The sequence below is a fragment of the Scyliorhinus canicula genome, chromosome 7, assembly GCF_902713615.1.
Source record: "Scyliorhinus canicula chromosome 7, sScyCan1.1, whole genome shotgun sequence".
Lineage (NCBI taxonomy): Eukaryota > Metazoa > Chordata > Chondrichthyes > Carcharhiniformes > Scyliorhinidae > Scyliorhinus > Scyliorhinus canicula.
This window is the reverse complement of record NC_052152.1, coordinates 172,693,141-172,720,491: the sequence shown is the minus strand read 5'-3', so window position 1 is coordinate 172,720,491 and position 27,351 is coordinate 172,693,141. Positions and strand designations below refer to the sequence as shown.

The following is a 27,351-nucleotide window of genomic DNA, read 5'->3' as shown; positions in this document are numbered from 1 at the left end:
TGAGCCTAAATAGCTAACGGGCTTATTCCCCATGTCAAGACTATTCCCATGTGACTCAATGGGGGTCAGGTTTCCCACCGGCAGAAATGGGATGTGCGGCCTCCTCCGTGAAAATGCTGGCCTGCGCTCACTCATGGGCTCCTTTAAATCCAGACCAACAATTCCCCAGGGCCTTTGAAGAACAGTTTTGTTTATGTATTCTCAGAAACTGGTCTTTGTGTTCTTTTCCTGCTGCCTTGAAGATGTAAAGAATACAGTGGGCGCGATTCTCCCAAGTTACGAAAAATCGGGAAGCTGGCGTCAAAAACGGGCGCGTTTGACGCCAGCCTCCGCCCCCCGACCGGGAACCGATTCATCTCCCCGGTCGGGGCTAGCATCGCGCGGCCGTGAACTCCGGCATCGCGGGCTTAACGAATTTTGTTAAGCCCGCTAGCCAAAGTTAGCGACAGCTGACGCGTCAGATGATGTCAGCCGCGCATGCGCGGATTGGACGACTCCAACCTGCGTATGCGCGGATGACGTCATCACGCATATGCGTGAAACCCGCGCATGCGCGGGCCGTTATGCCCCGCAGAAGCCCCGCGGATGGATCCATCGGGGCGGCGGAGGGAGAAAGAGTGTGCGGGGTAAGTACCCGCTGCCCACGATCGGTGCCCACCGATCGTGGGCCCATGGCACCCTTGGCACGGCCGTGGTACTGCCGTGCCAATCGGTGCCCTGGTTCCCGAGAACGGGACTTTACAGCCGTTTTTACGAACGGTCAGAGCAGGTGTGTTTTACGCTTGTAAAAACGGCCGTAAAGGCCTTGGAAATCGGCCCATCGGCCAGGAGAGAATCGCTGCTCGCCGTAAAAAAACGGCGGGCAGCGATTCGTGTCGGGAGGCGGGCGTGCGGGGGGGGGGGAGAATAGCGGGAGGGCGTCGGACCAGCGTGTCCGTAAAAATTTACGTCGCCCGCTGTTCTCCGATTTTTCGTAAGTCGGGAGAATCGCGCCCAGTGGGTTTACAGTTTAATGTCATAGTCTTTGATTCCTGCTTCCTTTACATTGGGATTTGTACTGATGGTTGGGTGAAATAGGAGCAGCAAATAACCCATACATTCCCCTGAGCCTGCTCCACCATTCACATAGATCATAGCTGATCCTCACCCCCCGACTTCTTTTTCACAACCTATTCCATATCCCGTAATTAACTTCGTATCTAGTAACCTACCAATCTAAATCGTCAAAATACTCGAAAACTGTGCATCCCTCTGGCTTTGAGATTCCAAACATTTGTGACCGTGAGTAAAGAAATTTCTCCCCACCTTACTGCTAATTGCCTTACCCCTTATTCAGACACTTTGGCTTGTAGCTCTAGTCTAGTCTCCAGCTGGGGAGATAGCCTCTGAGCATCAACTCTCTCAAGCATTCTCAAGTATTTTCTGGCCTGGACCTTTCAGCTGTAATGATGGTGAAATTGTCAGATTGCTGTCATCAAAACTGTGACACTTACAGCAACTCCTGGCATCCGCACATGCACAGCTAAATGCAGAAGTCGGACGTTGCTGCCACTGATTCGCTGCATGCACCTTCTAGGGTCGGCTGTCGAAGGCCCTGCAGAGGGAAATCTGCTGTGAGCATTTGAATTGGTGTGAATTTCCACATTTGCACTTTTAGTCTCACCTTATTGGGTGAGATGTACAGATGGTTTTAAAGGCATACGAAGTTCAGAATTACTGCTGGGAAACCTGTCTGGTCCTGAAATACTAATTTTACATTTGTGGAGTGTCACATTTCTCCATTGTGAATAAGTTTCCATAGATTTCTAATATAATAAAAAATATTTTTTCCAAGTTTATGATATTTCAGTGCCTGCTTAAAATTCGTATGTACGCCCCAATCTTTATTTTTGTAAATAAAGCTTTCTGTAAAATGATTAAAAAATGAAGGATAATAAGTACATTTTACTTTGTGGATTGCTGCAAGATGATTGTCTGCTTCGCCTGCTTGATGACAATACAACCAGAGATCTTGTTGTTGGCTCGAAAATCAAATTATCATAGATTATCATAGAATTTACAGTGCAGAAGGAGGCCATTTGGCCCATCGAGTCTGCACCGGCTCTTGGAAAGAGCACCCTACCCAAGGTCAACACCTCCACCCTATCTTCATAACCCAGTAACCCCACCCAATACTAAGGGCAATTTTGGACACTAAGGGCAATTTATCATGGCCAATCCACCTAACCTGCACATCTTTGGACTGTGGGAGGAAACCGGAGCACCCGGAGGAAACCCACGCATACACAGGGAGGATGTGCAGACTCCGCACAGACAGTGGCCCAAGCCGGAATCGAACCTGAGACCCTGAAGGTGTGAAGCAATTGTGCTATCCACAATGCTACCATGCTATCGGAGAAGATGAAATCCACACCACAGTGACTGGTGGATCTTTGTGGATACCTATTTTCAAGGTCAGAAGTGCTGTCACTTTATAACTGACCACAGTTATTATTTTCCTCCTATTTCACATTTTCTCCTAAATTTATACCCACCAATAATAAACAATAAGCAGTAACGAATATAATGTCAATTCCCACACTAACAACAACAATCCCATCCTCCCACCAACCCCCAACATAAACAAATAACAAAAAGGAATGAGGAATCACCCATAGTCACCATTAACACATACAGTCCCCCTCCCCGCCCAACTCTCCCAACCCCCCGCCACACTAATGTTCGATGCTATCCAATTCTTGAAAGTGCATAATGAATAACGCCCATGAATTGGAGAACCCCTCCATCCTTCTCCTCAGTTCAAACTTAATCTACTCACGAGTCAAGAATTCCAACAGGTCCGCCCACCATGCCAGGGCACATGGTGGAGAGCTGATCTCCACCCCAACAGGATCCGCCTTCAGACGATCAATGAGGCGAAGGCTACAACATCTGCCTCCGCACCCAATTCCAACCCCGGCAGGTCCGACACCCCGAATATGGCCACCCGAGGGCCCAGGTCCAGTGTCACGTTAGAGATTACTCTAAAAACCTCCTTCCAGTAATCCTCCATCTTTGGACAGGACCAAAACATGTGAACGCGATTTGCCAGCTCATCCTTGCCCTTGTGAGTTGTGCTCTACATACCACCTTCAGCTATATCAGCCCCAACCTCGCGCACGAGGTGGAGGCGTTCACTCACCTGAGCACCTCACACCAGAACCTCTCCTCCATACCCTCTCTCAACTCTTCCTCCCACTTTCCTCTGATCCCTTCCAATGGTGCCTTCTCCTCTTCCAAAATAACTCCGTAAACCGCCGACACTAACCCTTTCTCCAGTCCCCCTGTCGTCAGCACCTCCTCCTGTAATGTGGAGGCCGGTTCCTCCGGGAAGCTCTGTATCTCCTTTCTGGCAAAATCCCGAACCTGCATGTATCTAAACATTTCCTCCTGTTCCAGCCCACACTTCATTCCCAGCTCCTTCAATCCTGCAAACTGACCCCTCAGAAACAAATCTTTTAGCGCCTTAATCCCCTTCTCCTCCCATTTCTGAAAATTTCCGTCCCACTCCCCAGGCTCAAATCCGTAGTTCCCTCGAATCGGCATTTCCCTTGACCCTACCCCCAACCTGAAGTGTTGGTGAAACTGCCTCCAAATTCTCAATGAAGCTATTATTACCGGACTCCTTGAGTATTTCCCGGGGCCATCGGGAGCGGCGCTGTTGCTAGCGCCTTCAATCCCGACCCCCTACACAAACTCTCCTCCATTCTGACCCACTGGGAATCAACCCCTCTGACCCAGCTCCGCAACCTCTCCACATTCGCTGCCCAGTAATAACACATCAGGTTCGGAAGACCCAAACCCCCTGCCTGCCTTCCTCTCTGTAGTAGCACCTTTCTAACTCTGGTCACCTTCCCTCCCCATATATGAACGAGGTAATCATTCCTTCAAACCTGTCTAAAAAATGCCTTTGGCAGGAAAATTGGCAGGGATTGGAAAATAAACAGAAATCGCGGCAACACGTTCATTTTAACTGCCAGTACCCGACCCGCCAGTGACAGAGGGAGACCATCCCACCTTGCCAGATCAGCTTTCACTCTCCCCACCAAACTAGAAATGTTGTACCTACGGAGCCCCCCCCCCCCCCCCCCCCCCCAATGCCGTGAAACCTGTACCCCCAGGTATCTAAAGTGAGTCCCTGCCTTACGGAATGGCATCCCCCACATCCCTGCCCACACCCTCGGCCGAGACACCACAAATTACTCACTTTTGTCTAGATTTAATTTGTACCCGAGAAAGACCCAAACAACCGAAGCAGCTCTAATATTCCCCCTATTGAGACACTCGGTTCCGACACAAGTCATCGGCATATAAGGACACCCTATGCTCTAACCCCCCCACACTATCCTTTACCATAGCTCCGAACTTCTTAATGCGATGGCCAGCGGCTCAATCACGAGTGCAAACAGCAGTGGGGACATAGGACATCTCTGCCCAGTCCCACGGTGGAGAGAAAAGTATCTCGAGCTGATGTCATTGGTGCGGACACTCTGGATCATCAATTTCAATCAGGTCACTTCCAGTGTCTCCTGATATGACAACTTCCCACCGTAGTAATTAATCTACTGAACCTCAGTTGTATGCCCCCCCCTCAGATGAGCAAATCTGTCCATAGGCAAGGAAACCAGAATTGTGCAGTTGTGCTCGCCTCAAAGTCCTATATATTAGCAACAAGACTCCCTTACACTTCTACTCCACCTCCTAGTATTAAAATCTAACATACATTTGCCTTCCAAATTGCTTGCAGTAACTACACAACGTTTCTGTGATTTTTGTTCATGGACACCTGAATCTTTTTGTATACCAACAGCCTCTCATGGTTTAAGAAATAATTTGCATTTCTATTCTTCGCACCAATCCAGGTAATTTTACATTTCCCACATTATGTTCTTAAAAATTTGAAGTACCTAATTATTTTCTTTTTCCAATTAAGGGGAAATTTAGCATGGCAATCCACCTACCTTGCACATCTTTGGGTTGTGCGGTGAGACCCACACAGACACGGGGAGAAAGTATAAACTCCACACGGACAGTGACCTGGGGCTGGGATCAAACCCGGGTCCTCGGCGCCAATAGGCAGCAGTGCTAATCATTGTGCCACCGTGCTGCCCCAACATTTCCCACATCATACTCATGATGCAGAACACCAAATGTACATCCTATTGTAAGGGAGAGCTATATCAGATGACCCTAGTTAGTGGCCCTGAGGTTAATATGATAAAATAACAGATGCATAATTCAATATGATAGCCCAAGAATTATTATAAATGATATAAAATTTTAACTCTTAAAAATGGCAAAAATGTTTTCACTGATATTTTAGTGGAATATTTGAACCAGTTTATTTTAAATGGGTTAACATTTCTGTTAAAATAGTGAACTTAGATAATATGATAATCTTTATTGTCACGAATAGGCTTACATTAACACTACAATGAAGTTACTGGGAAAATCCCCTAGTCGTCACATTCCGGTGCCTATTCGGGTACACGGAGGGAGAATTCAGAATGTCCAAATTACCTAACAGCATGTCTTTCGGGACTTGTGGGAGGAAACCGGAGCATCCGGAAGAAACCCACGCACACAGGGAGAATGTGCAGACTCCGCACAGACACTGACCCAAGCTGGGAATCCAACCTGGGACCCTGGCGCTGTGAAGCAACAATGCTAATCACTGTGCTACCATGCCGTGATACAAACATATTAGATGTTTCTTAACACTCACTATCAATTTTGAGCTATTATTTATTACATTCAGGCGATCCTCATTCCTACTTTTACATTAAAATTGATTAAATTTTTAAACAGCACTTAATTAGCTTACCATCAATTTGTAACTATGGACACAATTAAAAACAAGCTAGTGGACTACTTAACTCCTCAAAATCACTGTCAACTGGTATAACATGGTCAAAATAATCAAAAGTACAGATTAAATTAAACCTGTACTTCTTAATTGAATTGTGGAATCCCTGATAGAAATGTCAGTCTTAATTCAACTGATATTGGCAGTTGCTGGGCAATTATTTCAAGGATCAGCAATTATGTATGCATGTTCGTGGGTGAAACCCAGTATAACTAAGATGCTGCCACTTGTTAAATCTGTGGATGCATCAATTCTGCTTTAGAGATGTTTTCTATCCTGTTTATGCGTGAACATTTCAACTCGCATAACATTGTGTTGATGATGTTGCATATCATTTTGGGACGTCTTACCCTTGTTTTTTAATGGGTGCTTTTCTATATCATTATCCCAATTTCAATTTGTACTCAGTTGGAAACAAAGGAGTTGTTGAACAACTGGGTTCAAGACACTAACTGCAGGAAGCTATGTAATTGAGACTGAACTAACCTATGGTAAATGTAAGTAAATAGACCATAAGTCCTATGGGACACAGTTCTGCATTGATTTCACTAACCTTAGCTGGGGCCACAGAGTACAGGTGTGGTTGGCTTCACTATACCCATGCTGGAAAGTTAGAGGGAAAATAAATTGTAAAGCATTCCCACTCTCAAAAGCTACGGGCGCGATTCTCCGCTGCCCACGACGGGTCAGAGAATAGCGGGAGGGCGTCCCCAACATTTTTCACGCCCTCCCGTTAGTCTCCCCCCCCCCCCCCCCCCCCCCCACGGCCGCCCCACGACACGAATCGCTGCTCGCCGTTTTTTACGGCGAACAGCGATTCTCCCCAGGCCGATGGGCCGAGTTCCCAGGCCTTTACGGCCGTTTTTACGGCAGCAAACACACCTGCTTGCTGCCGTCGTAAAAACGGCCGCAACATGCCCGTTCTGGGCATCGAGGGCCCCGATTGGCACGGCAGTACCATGGCCGTGCCAAGGGGGCATGGGCCCGCGATTGGTGGGCACCGGTCGCGGGCAGTGCGTCCGTAACAGACGCACTCTTTCTCCCTCAGCCGCCCAGCAGGATCAGTCCGCGAGGCGGCCAAGGGAGATGACGGCCCCGCGCATGCGCGGGTTGGAGCCGTCCAATCCGCGCATGCTGACGTCATCGTGCGCGTCAGCCGGCATGACGCTTGGCGCGCGGACTTAGCGACGATCGCTAAGGCCGCGATGCCGTGGTTCACGGGGCCCCGCTGCTAGCCCTGCCCAGGGGGGAGAATCGGGTCCCGGGAGGGGGCGCGGAGGCTGCCGTGAAACACGGCCAGTTTCACGGCAGCCTTTACGACTCGCCGCATTTGCGGAGAATCGCGCCCTACATCTCTCTTCCTCCTCACCACCATCAACGGACAGTACACTTTGAGTTAATAGTTGAAAACATGGTCAGGTTCAGCTACACAATATTACATGGTGTGATTCAATATCACATGCATATCATAAAATGTTGAGACTCATATAATAACTATGACCAACTGGAGGAGATACCGGAGATGAATCATTAGTACAGCAAGTATCAGTGCTGGAAAGATGGGACAAGGAATAGAGTACGGAGCTAAAGCTCATTAGTATGGGGCTTGCATGGTTGCTGCAATACTTCAAGTATCTGCAACTGAGGAGCTGGTGTCATCCATGATGCAAAGTTAGCCCAATATCATAATTTGATGGAGAATGGAAAATTATGTATTGGGAATGCATCAAGGTCAGTGCAGTTTATGCAATTTCTAAATATTTTTGGGGGTTGTGGAGGGAGGATGCTAATGGTCAAAAATGTTCTTTTCAGTCACAATGGTCGTTAGGCTGGGTGGCTTATCTAAAAAGGTTAGGCCAATCAATTATTGCCCTGTATGATTGCATAATTGTTCAACTGCTCTTCACTCTAGGATTAGGGCCTTTTGTTTAGTGCTTTACACGCTTTATTGAGGACTTGTGCACAGATTGTTGCTTATGTTATCTAAACCTGCTGTACTGAACAAGCTGAAGTTTAAGTGGTTCACAGTGACAATCTTTTCTTGTTAAGACAAGACTTTTTTTTTGGTTATGATTTGCTTTTGTGGTTACACTCCAGCCCGCCTACACAGTATTAATGCAGTTTAAAATCTAGAGACTTTGCTTTTATGTGTGTTTGGAGGGGGAGGGGAGAGAATAGAAGCATCGTTTTAAAACAGTATGAATTTAAAAATGGTTGCGTTGATGTTGGTAAAGTCACCAGGAAAGAAAAAGATCAGCGGACCCAGGGGGAACAAAAGAGATCAGCGAATTATGAGCCTCCTTAGCCTACTGTCTTTCTTTGCAGGAAGATGCTCCTGAGCCACACCAGGCAATGCTTCATTTTGATTTACTTTGTTAACTGAGAACTACTTTTGTTATCGTTGCTAAGAGGAAACTGCAAATGGTAATGCAGTTACCGGCAATACAAACACAGCAGCTCAATTCATCTAAATTCCAAAATTAGGAACCCCTCATTTTCAAATACAACATTAAAAAAAATAATTTGGAGGAAAAGCCACTCACCGTGACAAGCACATTTTGTAAACATTTAGATTCCATTGAAAGATCTGCACTATCTAGACCATTCATATATACAGTATCCACAGCTTGCTATACTATGGTGACACACTTTGAGTTAGTCACACTAACACATGCAGTTCAGATGCCCTTGGCCTTTCACATGCAAGGCAAGGCTGAAATATGCCAACGGATATCTCTGTGTTTTTCCATTTTAAGTTGTATATTGTTGTCTTTAATTGTTGGGGTTCATTTCAGTTAACTAAAGCACAATAATATATTATTAATAACTTGAGTTATAACTGAACATATGCACGACCTGATTCAAACCTATGGATAGGTTAATATGATTTTGTGATTCAATATGAAACACAAATAGCATAAATTTTCAGATTCCACAAGCTCTCCCTTTCTCTTGTTTAAGATGCATCATTTCTTCCTAATTAACACTTTCGGGTGCAGTCAATCATCAACAGTGCGCTATCGGAGAAAAATTCCAAGATTGCTAATCACCAAGAAATCTGCTTAAATAACCAGTGTCAATAAATATTGGAGCAAAAAAAGGTGACTTTGTGTTGGTACATGTTGAAAGATTGAGCGTCATTTGATGCATTGGCAACAACGGCCATTGCTGGAAGAACAGGGGGAGTAAGAACAAATGTTTGCACATAGTTATTAAAGACGGGGGGGGGGGGGGGGGCGAGATTATCTGGCCTCCATGCAGTCTGTTTCTCGGCAGTGGGAGGAAGCCCGCCATTGACTGTTTGTGGAATCTTCTGGCCCCACTGCTGTCAATGGGATTTCCCATTGAATCCACCCCACTCCGTTGAGACCCGCAGCAGGGGTGCGCCCTCAGACGGACTGGAAAGCCCCACCAACTTGAAGAGTCGGAAGATCGCTCCCATGAAAAGCTACCATAATTGCAGCTGATGTAGGGACCAGAACATCATTAAAATTGAACTGGATGGGTATTTTAAACAGGAGAATATGTAGTGATAGAGAGAAAGGACGGGGAAATTCGATTGCAATAGATGGGCGGAATGGATTCCTGGGCAGTTTATTTTATGGGATTTCTATAAAATATTTCTAAATATATTCAGCGTTATCCTCTTCCCAGTGGGATAATAAATCAAAATTCCAGATTGGAGTAGATCATGCTCTACTGGAGTTGGTGTTAAGGGAATCTTCCCAATTGTTGGCCGGCGCCAATGCCAAAGAGTTCACCTCATGAGCATAGGTATTGATGTGATGTAAAAATAGTCTTATGAGAGGAGATGCTTTGGATTCTTTTTGAAGGTGGAAATAAACAAGGCAGTTCCTATGAAATCTCAGATTTCGTTATAAATTTAGATATGATTAGGGCTGAATTATTTAGGCCACATGTGGTCAAATCTCAAGCCAAAACCAAGTCAGTTATTAGTTGCAGCTGTTATAACCAGTTCACGTCAAGCAGAAAGCAATGCAAGCAGCAAACAGCTACTGAAACAATGAACCCTTTCTCTAGAATATCAGCCATGAAATTCCCAATTTAAGAAGGCAAATTGTTGAATTTTTTCAAAAAGCAAGGAATAAGTGAAAACACTTCAAAACACCCTAGCTGCAGTATGGCTGCACTAACGGTAAAAAACATTGTAAGCAGTTATTAGTTTTTGCTTTCTAAATAGCCACGCACAGGCTTGAAATGCAAAAACAACTAGGAAAATGAACAAAGTATGCAAATTCTCCTCACATATCCCAGCGCAGTTTCCTCTGTTCAGTTGGGAATTATATTCGGAGCAGGACAATGAAGTAAATTCAGAATAGGTAGGAAGGAAGAGATTTCAATTCATTAATACCCAACAACACAAGCAAATCACAACTTTCCCCAGTGGCAGCAGGACATTACCATACTATGTAGTGCATGGCCATTTCCTTAGAAATTTGTTGTTGCAAATTAATTTTGTCAACATAGTCTGAATTTAAAACTCTTGAGTACGAGTAGAGTACGTACTTCACGGAGGACCAAAAATAGATGCTTTTTTTCAAGTTTCTTCTATTTTTAACTGACAGGAACTGAAGTGTAAAAAATTTTCTAAAGAATTACACGACAAGCATGATAGGTGTCACACACTGCAACTATCAAACATGACATTAAATTCTAAACCCTCTAAACTTCCTGTGTCTAAGCAGATAGTTAACTTCCTGTCGCATTGCTATTGTGGCTGACCATTGATGGAAAGTTTATTTGAATAAGTACATCATTGAATAATCTTAAATCTTGGAAACTACCTTATCTGATCAAGAGGGTCAGCAAAAGCTTTTCTCCGATTTTTAACTTCACCGATTCAAACAGACCAGGAAGGTTAGAGGGTTGTACATGAGCAACAGCTCCCAAAGTAGCTATCGTCATGGAGACATTTTGAGTACTCACCTTGCTCCGTCACGCTTTTTTAATAATTTGAATGTGTACTGGTTGAAAAAAGTGTTTAAAGTCCAACAAAAATGAATAGGTGTCAAGAGCATATTTTCATGAAACAACTTTAATACAGAAACATGGGGGCAGGTGTAGGACTGCTTTGTGTCGAAGCATAGACCAGTATTCACAGTGCCTCTCACTGTTCACAATACATGGTGCAAGCCTACCATCGTTTGTTCATACCTTACACTGAGTTCACGCTGGAGTGTTAACAGTAACCCAGTCGTTCATTTTTAATACACATACAAGAGAAAAAAAAGTTAAGTAAGAGGACAATTCATTCATATTTTACAACACACTGCCACATGCACCTTTTCTGAAAGCTTTGCTCTGTGGAAATGTCACCCCATGTTGCTTGGGCCAAGGGTGGCTTTTTGGTTGATAGGAGAAAATATTTATCTGACAAAAATCTATGACAATCTTCTTCTAACTAACAAGATGAAAGGCAAAGTGAGAATCTGGTTAGTGAGTGTTGAACTTGTCCTCGCTTTCTGGCAAATGTACAGGTTTCCAAAGAATGCAGAACAATGCCTTAACCCTTTGCACACTGAAAATCCTTCAATGTTCTTAATTTCTATAACTCAATATTTAGAAGGAAAAAGCTCTAAAGTTCAAATGTAGAAATTATAAATCTGCATGAAACACAGGCCACCTAACACAGGCCATCTAAACCCTGGGAACTAGTGTCAGCTCCTGAAAAATTCTCAACACCCTGGGCTTTTCATTCCTCTTCCAAAATTGCCCACAGTTCACGAGCTGTGAAACTACCTTCCATTTCCTTTTGTAACTTCGAAGCTACCACTGCCAATCCCTTTCTCCTTCCAGATTCAATATCATCTCTATATTTGACCACTCAATGTCTCCTGTCCTTCAGGCTCTTCCATTTCTGGGGTTTAATAGCTACATATATTTGCGTGGAATTTTATCAAAGTCTTTTAGAAGCAAATGTACAACATTTCATTAGGCTTCTCATGTGGCTGGATTCTTCGAGCAACCTGCCACGTGTTTTTTGGCGGCGTAGACAGCCCAGCATCAGGATTTTCTGGTCCCGCCATTGCCAACTGGATTTCCTGTTGAATGCACCCCTCAGCGTCGGGAAACCCGAGGCGGGCGGGCGCCGTCGGTGGGGCTAGAATACCCCGCCTGCATGAACTGCCGGTAAATTCCGCCCAGTATTTTCACTTCTCAATGATTTCTTTGGCAGAAGGTTGGAGAAATGGCACAAATGACTGCAGTTAGATATTGATCCCACTGCTCTAAGAGTTCTATCTTTATCCTGTCAGATTCCCAAGTGGAAATTCAGGAAGCGCTGACCTACTTATGGAAACTGTCTCTGCTATGAACACGAGGGAGCAAGAGCTGGATAAAAGACTGAATTACGACATGCAAATTAGACTAAATTTGCAACTGAATGAAAACAAGAAAGATTCTGCCTTTCAGGGAACTGCGAGACAGAACATTAAATATTGAAGTAAAAAGGTTAACGTTTGATGCATCTTTGTAGATCAAACTATAGAACAGTACAGCACAGAACAGGCCCTTCGGCCCTCGATGTTGTGCCGAGCAATGATCACCCTACTCAAACCCACGTATCCACCCTTTACCCGCAGCCCAACAACTCCCCCCCCCCCCCCCCCCCCCCTTAACCTTACTATTAGGACACTACGGGCAATTTAGCATGGCCAATCCACCTAACCCGCACATCTTTGGACTGTGGGAGGAAACCGGAGCACCCGGAGGAAACCCACACACACACGGGGAGGACGTGCAGACTCCGCACAGACAGTGACCCAGCCGGGAATCGAACCTGGGACCCTGGAGCTGTGAAGCATTTATGCTAACCACCATGCTACCGTGCTGCCCACAAACTAATCAAGACTATGGGCAAATGTCATTTTGTTCACAGTATTAGCAATATGATTGCATCACATGTGACTAACGCATCTGTGGTAAAGCAATGACTAAAGATTCTAAATTATAATTTGGAACAATGTTTGGCATTTTTACTTTTATTTAAAATGCTGTTGCAGTCCTCCAATGGTTAACCTGCCTACCTTCTAGAATATTCCACAGCAGGAGCTCAATCTGCCGTATTTTCCCTGCAAACACATTAGCAGCAGGAGGTTTCATTCCCTGCTATTCACTGTACTGATTTTTGCTCTTGCCCTCAGTATCTGTTCCAGCAACTCTTGTTGAAGTTGTTAATCAGAAGATTGTAGGTCTCTGAGAAACAGGCGTTAGAAATAAGCAGGGTTCAGCTACTTTTTGACAAAATATTTTGGCAAGCATCGCCTTGGTTCAACATCACTTCTTATTTTAGTCCAAACATTAACCTTGCACAGATTCTAGTCATATATTACTTTTGATGGAATTTGATCCTTGAGATGAGTATTTGTCGATTTTTCCTAACTATGCCGAGCTCCTAACATTGTTATGCTTTGCGTATTTTAAGATTTTGTTGACTAAACTTTAATGGAAACGCCTGTGCTTACATCATTCTTCCAGCCACATATTTACATTTCGGTGAGGAAATGCTTTGGATTTCTTATTAATTTTAAATCATTCCCACGACTTCTGTGCTAATAGTCTGTTCAATTGAATTTCTGTAATATATAACTCCAGGTATTTTAAACACCATATTCACGCAATCCTCCATTTTCTGATGAAAACAAGATCTATTCCTATTGGAAACTTACATAATATTGTGGTCAAACTCCAAAGGCATCAACATCCTGAGGAAGCTAAAGTGCCCAAAATTCTATACCAACTATTCCAAATGTCCAGTACAAAGTACAAAGTTAGCATTAAGTTCATCAACTTATAAACAAAGCTGCTTCCAGGTCTAGGTTCATCTCAATGGAGACACTGATCCTCTGGGCAGAATCTAATGCCTCCCCCGAGGCGGGTTTGGAGAGGGTGTGGGCATTTAATGGGGTGGGAGGGTGCTGGGTGGAAACCCTGCCACCTCCCCGCTTCTGCCCCAATTGTCTGGGGCAGGAAGGCTCGTAGACTGCTGGGTGGTAACCCTGCCACCAATTGATGTCCATAGGTAATCAGGATAATGCCCACTCAAGAGCATTATCCTGCTCTAGCTGATAGTTAACCAGTGGCAAGCCGGCAAGTGGTCTGTGGTCACACAGGAAGCCAAAAAGTAAATCAAGTTGGGATTGCTTGCGGGTTCCTAGACTAGTCCACCGTTTAAAGGCCATCCGTGACTGATCAAGGGACCCGGCATCAGGAATGCGGTCCCGCTTAAAGCCACCCTTGTTGCCAACCCTCTCCTCAACTTCCAGTGACTCCCCACCCACCCCACCTTCCCTTGTTTGTGGCCTGGGTCCCTCTGCGATCCTGGACCTCTGGTGAGTGTGTCGCTGGCAGTGACCAACACTTACCCCGGTGGTACTGCATGCAATGAACAGCAGTCAATCAGCTCTTGGATGTGAGTTTTTACATCCTGGGTTCCTTGATCCAGGGGTTGGCCCACCACCAGCCACTTAATTGTCCAAGAGGTACTTAATTGGGCATGCCTTAGCTAGAGAAGGCGATGCAGGGATCTCGTCAGCTCTCCAGCCAGTAGGCGAGACTCCTGTCACCTCCATTAAACACCTCCTGAATTAGAAGGCTATGATTTGAGACCTCTTCCAGAACTTGAGCACAAAACTAAAACTAACACTTCAAAGCAGTAGCGAGCAAGCGCTGCATTATTAGAGGTTTGCCCAAATTTATTCCGATCCGTCACATTGAGAAACATTCAGGCCTGGCCCACCCAACGGTGGAAAAATCCACATGCCTGTCTGCTGATGGCGGGAAAACTTCCTGCATCCCAAATTAAGTTGGACGTGGAAGTCAACTGACATCAATTATCCGAGCTCACCAGAATTTCATGGTGGCCTAGGAATTAAGTGGGATACACATGGATTCCCTATACCTCCCGAAGGCTACTCCCACCACATCGTCCAACAACTTATTGGGGAAATGTGGGGGGTCCCTTGTGGTCAGGAGCTCTGTATCTGATCATGGGACCTGGCATCAGGAAGAGCAGTGCAGCTGAAATCCACCTCCCACCCTTGCCCTCTGTGACCCCGACCACGCTTCTGTGACTCCCTTCATTTAAGTGTACAGCCTAATTATGTATTCTTAGCTGAGGGTTAGAAATCCATTAGCCTTTTGGAACACCTGAACCCCAGGAAAAACATTGCTTGATTGAGAGCTTTGGCTCTTTGATCTGTGCTGTCAATTTCACAATGTTTGTTTGCAAGATAAAGAGGCTTCAAATGCTTGCAGTTTCTGTAATTGATACTTTAAATGGTCTGGGTGTTTGACATTATTGGGCTGTAGTAAAAAGGTGATTTTTTAAGAAAATGGAAAGTTATCAATGTTTTATTCATGCATTTTTTTACCCAACCCATGGTCACAGCAGTGTTCATTGCTTCTATGCCATGTGTAGTGGGTGAATGGGTATGAAATTGTAATAACTTGGTATGAGGGAGCATGAGGGGGTATGGGGCAGGTTAGTAGCATGAGGTGACAGAGGGAGTGTGTGGGGGGTTGCATGCTGTGAGGGGTAACGGCTGGAGGGTCTATTTATATCATCAATGGCACAAAGTCCCACAATACTAAGGACCAAGGAGGGCCTTTAAAAGAGCACACTCTTGCACCCAGCAGCCCATGACCACCTCTGAACATTTTCCATCATTGGCAAACCCAACTGCAGCCTGAAAACCCTCTCTACCCCCTTTTGGAACATTGCTACATTTTCCAATGTTCACCCTTTTCTGGTTTTGACTATGTGAAGCAGTTATCAATAGGCCTACTGTGTATATTTTCAGTGACTGATCAATTATTGAGACTGTATTTGGTTTCAGATTTGCTAATTAATTTGGCATTTGATTTTTTTTCTCCATTCAGTATGCATTAATTTCTAAATATCTATATCAAGATCATTTTCCCAGGGAGATTCACTCCTTTTGCTTTTGTGAGCTGCGTGCATACGTACGAGACCAACGTGGTGCTAGATTTCACACCTGTTCAGTGGTATATGTTGACAAAAAAAGCCAGAAAATTGCTCATGGCCACGCCCTTGTTTCCTGCCTCCTCCTGTATCCCCATTTCTAACCACGCAGCCCAGCAGTGGGTGAGCGTAATGAATTAAATGCAAATCGGGGAAGTAAATAGTCTCCAACGTTTACCCCACAACATGTCGGGGTTCGCGCCTATTTGCACATCATTTCCTGTTGGAAGTGAGGTTGCATTATACAACTTCATGTGCGAGGCATGGCTTGAGAGGATGTTGGAGGCAGATTTAATCATGCATTTAAAAAGGAAACTTGGTAAGCACTTGGAGAAAAATGTTGCAGAGCTACGGGATGAAGGTGGGAGTCAGAGTCGTTAAGTTGTTCTTAAAGAGAGCCAGTGCAGACTCGAAGGATTACATGGCCTCCTTCTGTGTTTTAATCATTCTTTGATTTTATTTTAAAAATCATCCTCTCATTCATTTGTATCTCCATTTGTTGTTACCTACTAAAGGTTGGCGTTTCAATGTCGGATTTATTCAGCAGTAACACAATGTTGATGAAAGTAATAAAAAGAAACAAATGCTGGAAATACTGTCAGCATCTGTGGAGCGAGAACTAATCCTGTCCTAAACTCAATCTCCCAAAATCCAGAACAGATCAAACCAGCAAATAAGAAACAAGCATGAGTAGAACTGATTTGCCCAGCTATGCGAGTCAGATTGCCAAGGCTTGGATACCAAATGTAGGCCTCAGTAGAGATCATAGCATTTACAGTATAGAAGGAGGCTATTCGGCCCATCGAGTCTGCACCAGCACTTGGAGACAGCAGCCTAGCTAAGCCCACACCTCCACCCTATCCCCGTAACCCAGCAACCCCATCTAACCTTTTTGAACACTAAGGGCGATTTAGCATGGCCAATCCATCTAACCCGCACATCTTTGGACGATGGGAAGAAACCGGAGCAGCCAGAGGAAACCCACACAGACACGCGGAGAAAGTGCAGTGACCCAATCCAGGAATCAAACCTGGGACCCTGGAGCTGTGAAGCAACAGTACTAACTACTGTGCTACCAAACATTCAGCTTTGCCTGTTACCTATTTGGGAAAAAGATCTATTTGAATTTTACAACTCCAACAGGCAGGTGACAAATGTATCATCAGCACATGTCAAAAGTAAATGTTTTCCCCATTTACTATCGCCTTCTAATTCCTACTGTTGGTCTAGTTATCCATCTAACTAGTTAGTTATTCAATGCATGAGCTTTAACCTTCTTTAACTTGAAAAAGTTTAACAAATACCATGGGAAAATCTAAGAAAATCATTTTCTCAGCGTAACCCTTCCGCAGTAATTCCTCAAAGAATTCCAGTAGATCAGTGAAGCATGATATTTTGTTTTTAAATGCACCTGCTGACTCCCTCCACTCCTGTCGTCGTGGAGAATGCTGTCAAGCATTTCCACACGATAGATGCTAGTCATTAATTTCCAGATTTAGCAAGAGGGTAATGTATAACATTCACACAAGATCAGTTAGGATACGGCTTGAGCACTGTGTTTTGTTTTGGGCAGGAAAGATATAAAAGCAATGGAAAAGATGCAGCATAGATTCACTCTCTGATAAAAGTACAGGGGGGGGGGGGTTACATTGTGGAAGAGGACTTTAATCTATTAGTTCTTTCAGGGTTGAGGTGTGACTCAACAGGCGTCTCCAAAATTCTGAATAGTTATAAGTTAAATGGTGATGGATTCCTTTCACAGGTTAGTGAGAGGAAGTCACAGAAAGAATTGCAGGGGAAGGTGAAAAAAATGGATATTTTTTCAGTAGGCCGGATTTTATGCAGCCCACCACAGTGGGAAAAGATGCTGGCCGGGCCGGCCCGCTTAATTACAGCAGTCTAATGGCAGTGGGAAATCCTCCTAAAGGGAAACTAGGTAGACACGAGGTAAAAATGTATAGAATATAACACAAGGGTTAGATGTTGGTAGAAGTTGATGGGAAGCATAAATAGCAATATAGACTACATGGGTTTGAAAGGCCCATTTCTGCGCTGCGGCATTCAGCTTCAGGAATCTATAGAACAAATCCAAATTTAACCGTGTTCTAACTGGCAGTGCAACAATCCTGGTATCTATTACGTGGCAACATTGCAAATTTCACATCTGACTTGTGAATTCCCACCTCACTTTAAATGTCATTGCTTCCACGCTTTTATATTACCTCATTGAACAATGCTGTTCAGTTCAATGAGTAACCGGAGGAACACACTAGAATCAATAGGGTTGATTTTACCTAGGGAAATCAACCTAGGGATGTGAGACAGAAGCGCTCCGCTCTCCCCCCCTCCCCCACCACTTTCTCCCCCCCCCCCCCCCCCAACTCTCAACCCACAATCAATAGGGAGCTTGGTTTGAGGACTAGGGTATTTCAATGTGCAAGAATAATTTAAATAATCCAGGATTGACCTCCCACTCGAAGCCAAAAGGGTCATCAGGGCCCCGGGAAGGGGGGGGGGGGGGGGGGGGTGCAAAATTCTGGTCACGAGCCCAAGGGAATGGTTCCCCACCACAAAGTTGGCTCCATACAACGGCATCATTATTCCTAGCCACAAGGGAGACGATTGGGTGATTTCCCCATCTATTAGAGCTGGGGGCCCCACTGCTATTGACTTTACACACAAGTTCTGCTCATTCAGACTCTTTTTAAATAGACTATAAATAAAATGTTGAAAAATGCACTGTTTGGCTGTAAGGACAGCCACATCACCAACACTTTGGCTGACACACTGCAGAAGGTAAGTGGAAAGTTGATGCGTAGCACTTGACACTAACCGTAACCCATTCCTCCCCTCCGCACAATTTGACCCATGCTATAGCATCTAACATCCCTTCCTCCTTCATGTACTGATGATTTCAAAATGTGTGAGAATATGGAAGGGTGAAAAAGGTAGACAGTAAACACCCCAGATAAGTGAATGAAAGGAGGAGGAAAATCCTGAAGTTTGCATCTGGCACCAGGTGGCGCTGCACTTGAAAGATCCCAAAGTCATACTCAACATGCAAACATTTTCATTATTTCTTCATTATTAAATGTCTTTAAAAATTAATAATGATATCAATAACTAAATCAAAATAATTAGGATTACAAACATGCACAACTATTGTCAGCCCAGTCATGAGAACAGGCAATTAGAATCACAATACAGAGGAGCTCCAAAACCAATTAAACAGTCTCATACAGACTGATGTGAAACTCAGTCAGGATCAGGGGCAGGATTCACCATGAATCGGCGCAATGGCCAGAGGACGGCGCCAAAAACGCCGCGATACACTCCGGCGTCGGGCCACCCGGAACGTTGTGAATTCTCCGACCGGGAATCGGCTATCAGCGGCGTGACGCCATTCGCGACAGCGTCACCCATCACCCCCCCGTCACACACCCCCCCCCGAAGACCCGGCAAAATGGCCACCCGCCGCGCAGCGCCAAGGTTTCAGGAGCGGAACGTCGAGGCATCCTGGACGCAGTGGAGCAGAGGAGGGAGACCCTGTACCCTGGACACGGCCGCAGGGTCGCCCCACGCCTCAGCCGGCGCCTGTGGAGGGTGGTGGCAGAGGCCGTCAGTGCCGTGGCCATAACAACAAGGACAGGCATCCAGTGTCAAAAGAAAGTCAATGACCTTGTCAGGGCAGCCAGGATGAGTAGCCCCCCCCACCCCCGATGGGCAGCACAGCCCGAGGTGCAACCAACATGGCTGCACCCACCCATGCAAGCTGCATTGGCAGGATGGGTTGTGAACCTCTGCCAACATACATTCGACCACGGGTCCGCATGTATATATCTGCTTAACACTGTTGCCCTTTATCCCTGCCATACCCACCCACCCCCCCCCCCCCCCCCCCCCCCAGGAGAAGCGCGCCCACATACAATATCATGTCAGCTCGTCAATTAGGTATTCCTGGATGAAGTGCCTGGTCAATTCTCTGGCAGGGACGGGTAGGCAATTAAGAACCCAGCATTAACTCACAGGGTAGAAGGTCTGGGCACCATATTAAAGGGCATCTGGACAGGCATTCACCTACTGCGATTCAACACCATCAGGCTGGCTACGCGAGCGGACACCTTCAGACTACAACTACTGCAAGGACTTTCTGATCTCTCTGCCCCAGGTAACTTCAACTGTTCATCTTTCTCCCCACTGCATAACTACAACTGATACTGCCACCAGCTAGTCTGAAATAATGGGCGGGATTCTCCCCTATCCGGCGGGGCCCTAACCTTGAGGGGCTAGGCTCGCGCCGGAGTGGTTGGCGCCCCGCCGGCCGGTGGGAACGGTCTTTGGTGCCGCGCCAGCCAAAGGGACTTCGCCCGCCAGCGGAAGTCCGCGCATGCGCCGGAGTGTCAGCAGCTGCTGACGTCATTCCTGCGCATGCGCAGGGGACGGGGGTCACTTCCACCTCCGCCATCATGAAGACTATGGCGGAGGCGGGAGTAAAAGAGTGCCCCCATGGCACAGGCCTGCCCACCGATCGGTGGGCCCTGATTGCGGGCCAGGCCACCGTTGGGGCACCTCCTGGGGCCAGATCGCCCCGTGCTTCCCCAAGGACCGCGGAGCACGCCCGCCCGCGCCGCCTGGTTCCGCCGGTAAGGTAGGTGGTTTGATTCACGCCAGCGGGACCGGCATGACAGCGGCGAGACTTTGGCCCATCATGGGCCGGAGAATCGCCGGGGGGGGGGGGGGGGGGGGGGGGGGCGCTGACAGGCGCGGCGCGATTCCCACCCCCACTGAATCTCAGGTGTCGGAGACTTCGGGAGACGGCAGGGGTGGGATTCACGCCGGCCCCCCGCGATTCTCCGACCCGGCGGGAGTTGGAGAATCCCGCCCCATGTTCCTGGGCAAGCAATAAGTGATCCCAAAGTTTAGCAATGTCTCCCTGCAGGTTTTCCTATAGGCCACCTGGGAAGGGCAGCAGATCCTGTTTCCCAGTGATGGCAACAGGAGGCTATCCCCCTGACCAAGATGACCTGGACAGAGGTCACAGTGATAACAGCTGTGGGGTCCATAAGCAAAAACTAGGCCCAGAGCAGAAAATAGGTGAACAGCGTCCCGCATTTCACAAGGGTAAATAGCACTGTATAGTCACTGTAAAGAGGTACTCGTACAGTCATCAAGCAATGCAAATGTGAGAGTGGAGAGGGATACCACAAAGCAGATAGAATCCTAGGCCTCAGTACCAGTGGAATGTGTGGAGGCCAGTTTGTGCTGTGAAAGTTGTAGCAGTTGCAGGAGAGTGCGTGTGTGGATCACTTGTTAGGAAGGTGACACGAGCGGTCAGAGGCCCACATGCTCATTAAAAGGGTTAGGGCATTGAAGTGACACTCTTGTGATGTTCTGCTTAACATCAGGTAGCAGGCAAAGGTGGAGGGAGGTGTCCCAGAAATCAGCATACTGACCCTCGCAGGAAAGGAGGCTGCGGAACTGGCATGGGAGAACAGTGGCTGATTCTATGTCAATGGAGAGGGCACAGTTTCAGGGCATTAGAGCGAAATACAAAGGTTTGACAGGTTTCCATTCATTCTGCGGATATTATAAGTCATGTGTACATATATGGATTATTTTACTGGTGTTCAATGGTCACTTGTCATTATGCATAAACTGATGGTGCAATAAAGGTGTGGCACTTCATTGATTATCAATGACGGTTGTTGTGAGCCTGTGGAAACACTATTATGTGGCCTCAGGAGTAGTGGTAGCTCCGACTCACTTGCCATTTAGGCACTCTTTGCAAGGTTGGAGCTTTATGGAACTTGGCTGGTAAGCTGACAAGTGGTGCTCACCCCTTTATCATCCATCAGGAGCTGTTGGCTAAACAGCATCTGTAGCCGAGGCATTCCAACTATTACAGATGAATGCACAGAGTTCTTAGAAAGGCATTACCAGCATTTGTCACCGAGTCCGGTTCCAAATCACAAGTCTTGTGGATGACATGAAACCTGGCATAGGGGCTTGCTTGTGGTAGGGGCCTGCAGCATTTTTTCCTTCTAGCTGCCAGAGATCTCAGGAAATTAGGTTAGTCTGGAAGGAGTGCGCAAGCTTTGCTGGCACTCCCACGTTTATTGAGGATCAGATCAAGAGGTCTTGCAGGGGCTCACTTTTGTTGGAATCAGGTTTCATACGAGGGTGTCCCAGGCCTGTCTGGTGCATTGCTCCAGCACCCTGGCTTCACCACTTGTAGCCATGTGATGCACTCTCTCAGGATGATCAGGCTTTCCCCTTCTCCCCTGTTTGAGGAGACATCCAGTTGTTTCATCTCCCTGCCTGCAGCTTCCTCCCCTTTTGCTCTGCGAGGTTATGGAGGGAGAAGCAGCCCGCGATGATCCTGGACACACTAATATATACTGCAGCATACCAGTCGAGTGGTCCATGCCAGTCGAGTGGTCCATACCAGTCGAGTGGTCCATGCCAGAACCTCATCTTCAGTAGTCCAATGATCTGACGCCCTTGTTGAGGCATGGGCAGCATTATACCGCTCCTCTGTTGGGTTTTATGGGTTCCGTACTGATGTCATGAGCCAGATTTTCTATGCATATCCCCTGTCACCAGGGAGCTATCCCTGCAGTTGCTGACGGAGAGAAAATAGTTGTGGCACCAGAAAGTAAGTGAGGATGTAAGAGTCACAAGGTCTGCTTGGAAAGTGAGCACCTAGCTGCAGGATTCATTTGTGGTGGTCACACACCAGCTGCACATGGAGAGCAAAATCCTTCAGGTTTCTGAAGGCTGCTGGAAGATCCCAGTGAGCCCATAGCCCAACGTGTACAATCAACTGCCCCCTGTACAGGTGGCAATCCAATGATGGCACCGAATCTCAGAGTGGTGAATTTCACAAAGATATTGCCCCTTCTGAACATAGCATTGGTCACTATCCTAATGCATTTGTGAGTGCTGACAGCGAGATGCCAAACACATCTCCAGCGGAGTCCCAAAATGATCAAGTTATGTGGATATTCAATGCCAGGGTGACTTTTAAAGCTATGGAACTGAGGTTATCCCGAAGCAACTGACCAAGGTAAATAATAGAATCCCTTAACACCCTTGGTGATCTCCGACATTACCTCTCTGACATTTTCAAGTAGTTACTTTGCATGCAGTATATTCAATTACTTGCCAATGCTTAGCATCTCAGTGGCCCCAGGTTGCCATTATGTTGAGCTGCCTGATCCTCTGCTGGTGCCCTTTGTTAATGTTCAGCCATTGTTGTGCCTGGCCCTGGATCACCTTCCGGAGCCGCTCTTCAGATGTGTCAGAGATAGCAGAAGCACAAGGTGAACTTGACACATCTTTTCTGGCTATGGTGAACTACAGACATAAGGCAGGGAAAGATCTGGCCAGCAGAGTCTGTATGGCCCTCCTGCCTGACCCGAGAACCTTTAACCAGTGCTATATGCCCTATAATTTGCAAATGTCCCACCCTGGTGCCCCCACTGTGGAAATCTCGGTCCTCGACCTGGACACCACTTCATGTTGTTGCAGTTATGTCCCTGGACACTCCGTCATTGACCCTGGACATTCCCCTCAGTGATCTTGGTTCAGAACTGCTTTGATCCTCACTCAAGTCACACTTTCCATATCTTGCTTGGCTCGAGTTACTCACCATCACCCTTGCTGAGCTTTCATTCACCCGAGAACTTTCCTAAGTCACCATCGTTCTTCCCATCATCAAATCTGCGTCCATCAGCCTTGACCTGCCCTCCGTTACCCTCAACCCTCCGGACCAATGACTTTCCCTCTATAAATCTGGATCTCCTCACACTCATGACTGACCTCCAGTCTGCAGGTATTGGCCTTCCTTGTACAATCCATCTTCCTCCCTCTGTCCTCCATGAGCCCTCATATGTCTGCCATACACCGCCCTCCCTCCATCAGCAATGCTCAATCCCCCACGCACAGACAGCATCCTGCCTCCCTCCCTTTGTCAGCATGCACAGATTTCCTTGCACTGCGATCACCAAATCTCAGTGCATCAAGGCTTCCTCTCCCTTGGTCCAACAAAGCTCTCCATGAAAGAAAATCAGCTCTTGCTCAAGTCCCAATTCACCAGGAAGGCTACATAGCTAGCTGCACTTCATCTTTAACCAGTAATAAATTTGAAGGTACAAGTTCCTCGTTCGCTGCAGACTTAATTGCAAAGATACCATTTAAGCTGGTAAAATGTTGTCTTAAATGGGTATGCACGATGAATGCTGAAAATATGTTTCCCTTACGGGAGAAACTAGAACTAGGAAACACAGGTTAAAAATAAGTAGTTTCCAATTTAAGACAGAGATGCGATTTTAATTCTTTTCGGAGGGTCATTAATCTGTGGAATTCTCTTCCCCAGAATGGAGTGAAGCTGGGTCATTGAATCTATTTAAGGCTGAGTTAGATAGACTCCTGACTGACAAGGGAGACAAAGGTTATAGGGGACAGACAAGAAAGTAGAGTGCACAATCACATCAACCATGATCCTCTCAAATGGCAGAGCAGTTTGGAGGGGCCAAATGTCCTTCTCCTGCTCCTAATTCGTATGCTCATATAACATGTTCATACATTAAAAATGGTCCCAGTTGCTTGCCATTGGAAAGCTTAATCTTCTTCAACCTGGCACAATCTTAATTCCTTACTTTCATCCTGCCAACCAGGATCAGACATTATGCCTCCCACATATGTCAGTGCAGCCAAGCTCCTAATTTCCTGCTACTGATAGCAGCACCAGGTTTCAGCCACTATCTTTTCTTCTCTCTCCACAGGTGCCACTTATTGAGTGTTTGCAGCAATTTTTGTTTTTATTGCAGCTTTCCAGCATCTGCGATATTTCACATTTGTCGTACCAGCTGAATATATCGGTCTATAGCCCTTTCTTTGAAAACTTATCCAGTTGTCCATTGAACTCATGCACAGAATTTATCCACATGTATATTTTTCACTGTATGAAAGAGTTGCAGCTAAATACCATGGTTCCTCACACTTTAAAATAAATGCTTAAGTTTTTGTACTCCAGTCAATGTGCATAAATTTGTCTGGAGCAAACTTGACAAATACCTTCACCATTTTGAGAATTTCTATTAGGTCCATGTGTCGCCTCTCCATCAAGAGCTAGCACAATTTCCTCACCATTTCTTCACTGTTTAGTTGGTTAAGATCACATTTTTGGGCGTGATTTAAAGGGAAAAAAAGAGAGTCCTGTTTTGGGCGGGTTCAACAGGGTGTTTCCCGGCGCTACAATTGAAAAGGGCTGTTATTTTCTCAGGCCTCGACGGGAATGTCCCATTGAGGTGGCACTCCGTCCCATTTCCTGCACTGAAGAGCTCAGTTCGCCAGTGCAGGAAGAGATAAAAATGGCGCCCTGATCTTTCGACATCCCGAAGTGACTCCCGGAACCCCCTAATGCCCCGACTCACCTTTTGGGGGTCCTTGAGCCCCCTGCACCCCACCACATATGGCCAAAATACCACCTGGGTACCTTGGCACTGGCAGCCTGGCACCCAGGCAGTGCTACCTCGGTACCCTGGCATTCACTGGGGTGGCACTGCCAGGATGTCCAGGTGGCACTGCCAGGGTGCAAGGCTGGCAGTGATAAGGTTCCCAGGTGGCATCAGCAGTGCCAAGGTACCACCCTACCCAGAGGCCAACCACCGAGTGGCCTCCGATCGCTTGGGAGACCTCCCCCAAAATGCCGATCCGCTTTGTCCACATTGGTGGAGACCAGCTCTAAACAACGCCCATCTGGGGTCACCTCGGCGAGGCCGATAGATCCCAGGGACTGGTTAGATCCAGCCTAGACACAGCTAACTGAGCTTAACTGCATACTTAACCATGCAAGTCTGGATCTGCCCGTTGTGGGTGGGATCCAGATCGCGATGTTTCACGGTATTTTGTTAGATCTCACAGGGCGTAACAACCAGCGGGAATTCCAGAAGAGGCCTCTTGTGGGATTTACCGGCTGTGTCCACCCTGATTCCAGCTGGACACGGCCGGTAAATCGTGCCCGTTATCTTGGCCACAGCCTCTCAATATCATTTTTGTTGCTAACACAAATGACAGATAAACCTCAACAAGCAAAGCAATAAATAAGAAATAAATAAAACGGTGATAAATCACAGTAGAGCCTATTATTAAGCCAACAATATCATGATACCTTTTCTGGCTATCAAGCTTATTTTGCAGCAAATGTGGTACAGTTTATGGTAACTTATGGCCAGTAAAAAATGTAAAGTATCAAATGTTTTAAAACATTTTGTTTTAAATATTCCCAATTGATAAGATCTTTATTTATAGAACTTTCATCTATCAACTTATCAAATTTTATATGAAGCCTTACTGTAAACTTCCATTTAATTTGTTCTTTCTGTTATGTACATGGGCAGGTAGATTGGAGCACCTGGTGGCAAATTTTATTCACCAAATGCCAAGTACACGTGAAGGTCATTTTGTCCAAATAGCTCCTTACATGGAATCCTGTATTCCACCTTCCCCCATTGTGACGACAACTGCCTTTTAAATGTGTCCTTGCCTTCCACTGATTATTTGCTTGAATCAGTCCTGAACTTGGACCAAAGTCACTTCATTCCCAAAGGAATAATTAAATGGTGCACTTATTCAACTTTTCAAGGGCGGCATGATGGCACAGTGGTCAGCACTGCTGACTCAGTGCCAGGGACTCGGGTTCAATTCCAAACTTGGGTGGCTGTCGGTGTGGGGTTTGTACCTTCTTCCCGTGTCCGCATGGATTTCCTCCGGGTGCTCCGGTTTCCTCCCACAGTCTGGGAGGTTCCTCTGTGCAGGTTCGGTGGATTGGCTGGGCTAAACTGTCCCTAGGTGGGATTACAGGGATGGGTGAGGGATTGGACCGAGGTGGGGTGCTCTATAGTTTATCAATAACCATGCAGAATTCAAGTAAACTACAGACTATTGCTGGTGAAGTAAATATGTGGTGAAGAGAAGAGGCTTCACTGCTGGAAACTGCAATGGAAATTCGCTAGCCGAAAGGTCAGCAAGGCATGATTACAATGCAATGGAAACTCGATTCAAGACATGAAATTTTTGAAGTATGTTCGACATATAACGAATTTTTACTAACATCATCAGTGCAATGTAAACCAGCTCAAAGGTTTTTTCGATACCTTTCATCCACCTGTATTTTCATTCAAATGATGAAACTAACATTAAGACCTTTGATGTGTTTTGGAAAATAAAAAAAAATGAAAAGAAAAACCCACAATTTTGAATGAAGATGAAAATGTTGCCACACAGCAAAGCTATTGCATTAAAGGTGCATGCAGAAAGGTCAGTATATACTGAATGAAAAGATACCATTGCAAACCACATTTTATTCCACTTAACTACCAACTGCTAATTCAGGCAGCGCACAGATACTAGAAGATTATGCTTACAGAGTAACATACAT

At 46.1% G+C, this 27,351-nt stretch overlaps 1 protein-coding gene across 2 annotated transcripts in view; it reads right to left on the bottom strand.

The window, feature by feature from the left end:
* The window catches only part of LOC119969546 (uridine-cytidine kinase-like 1), a 134,173-nt gene that overhangs the window by 25,452 nt on the left and 81,370 nt on the right, over nucleotides 1–27,351 (bottom strand). The window contains exon 8 of one of the 2 annotated variants that reach the window (XM_038803299.1): nucleotides 11,081–11,097. In XM_038803299.1, coding sequence (XP_038659227.1) covers nucleotides 11,081–11,097 — 17 coding nt within the window. Of the gene's footprint in view, nucleotides 1–10,171; nucleotides 10,192–11,080; nucleotides 11,098–27,351 lie in introns of both variants that reach the window. The other variant, XM_038803298.1, reaches the window with a different exon arrangement.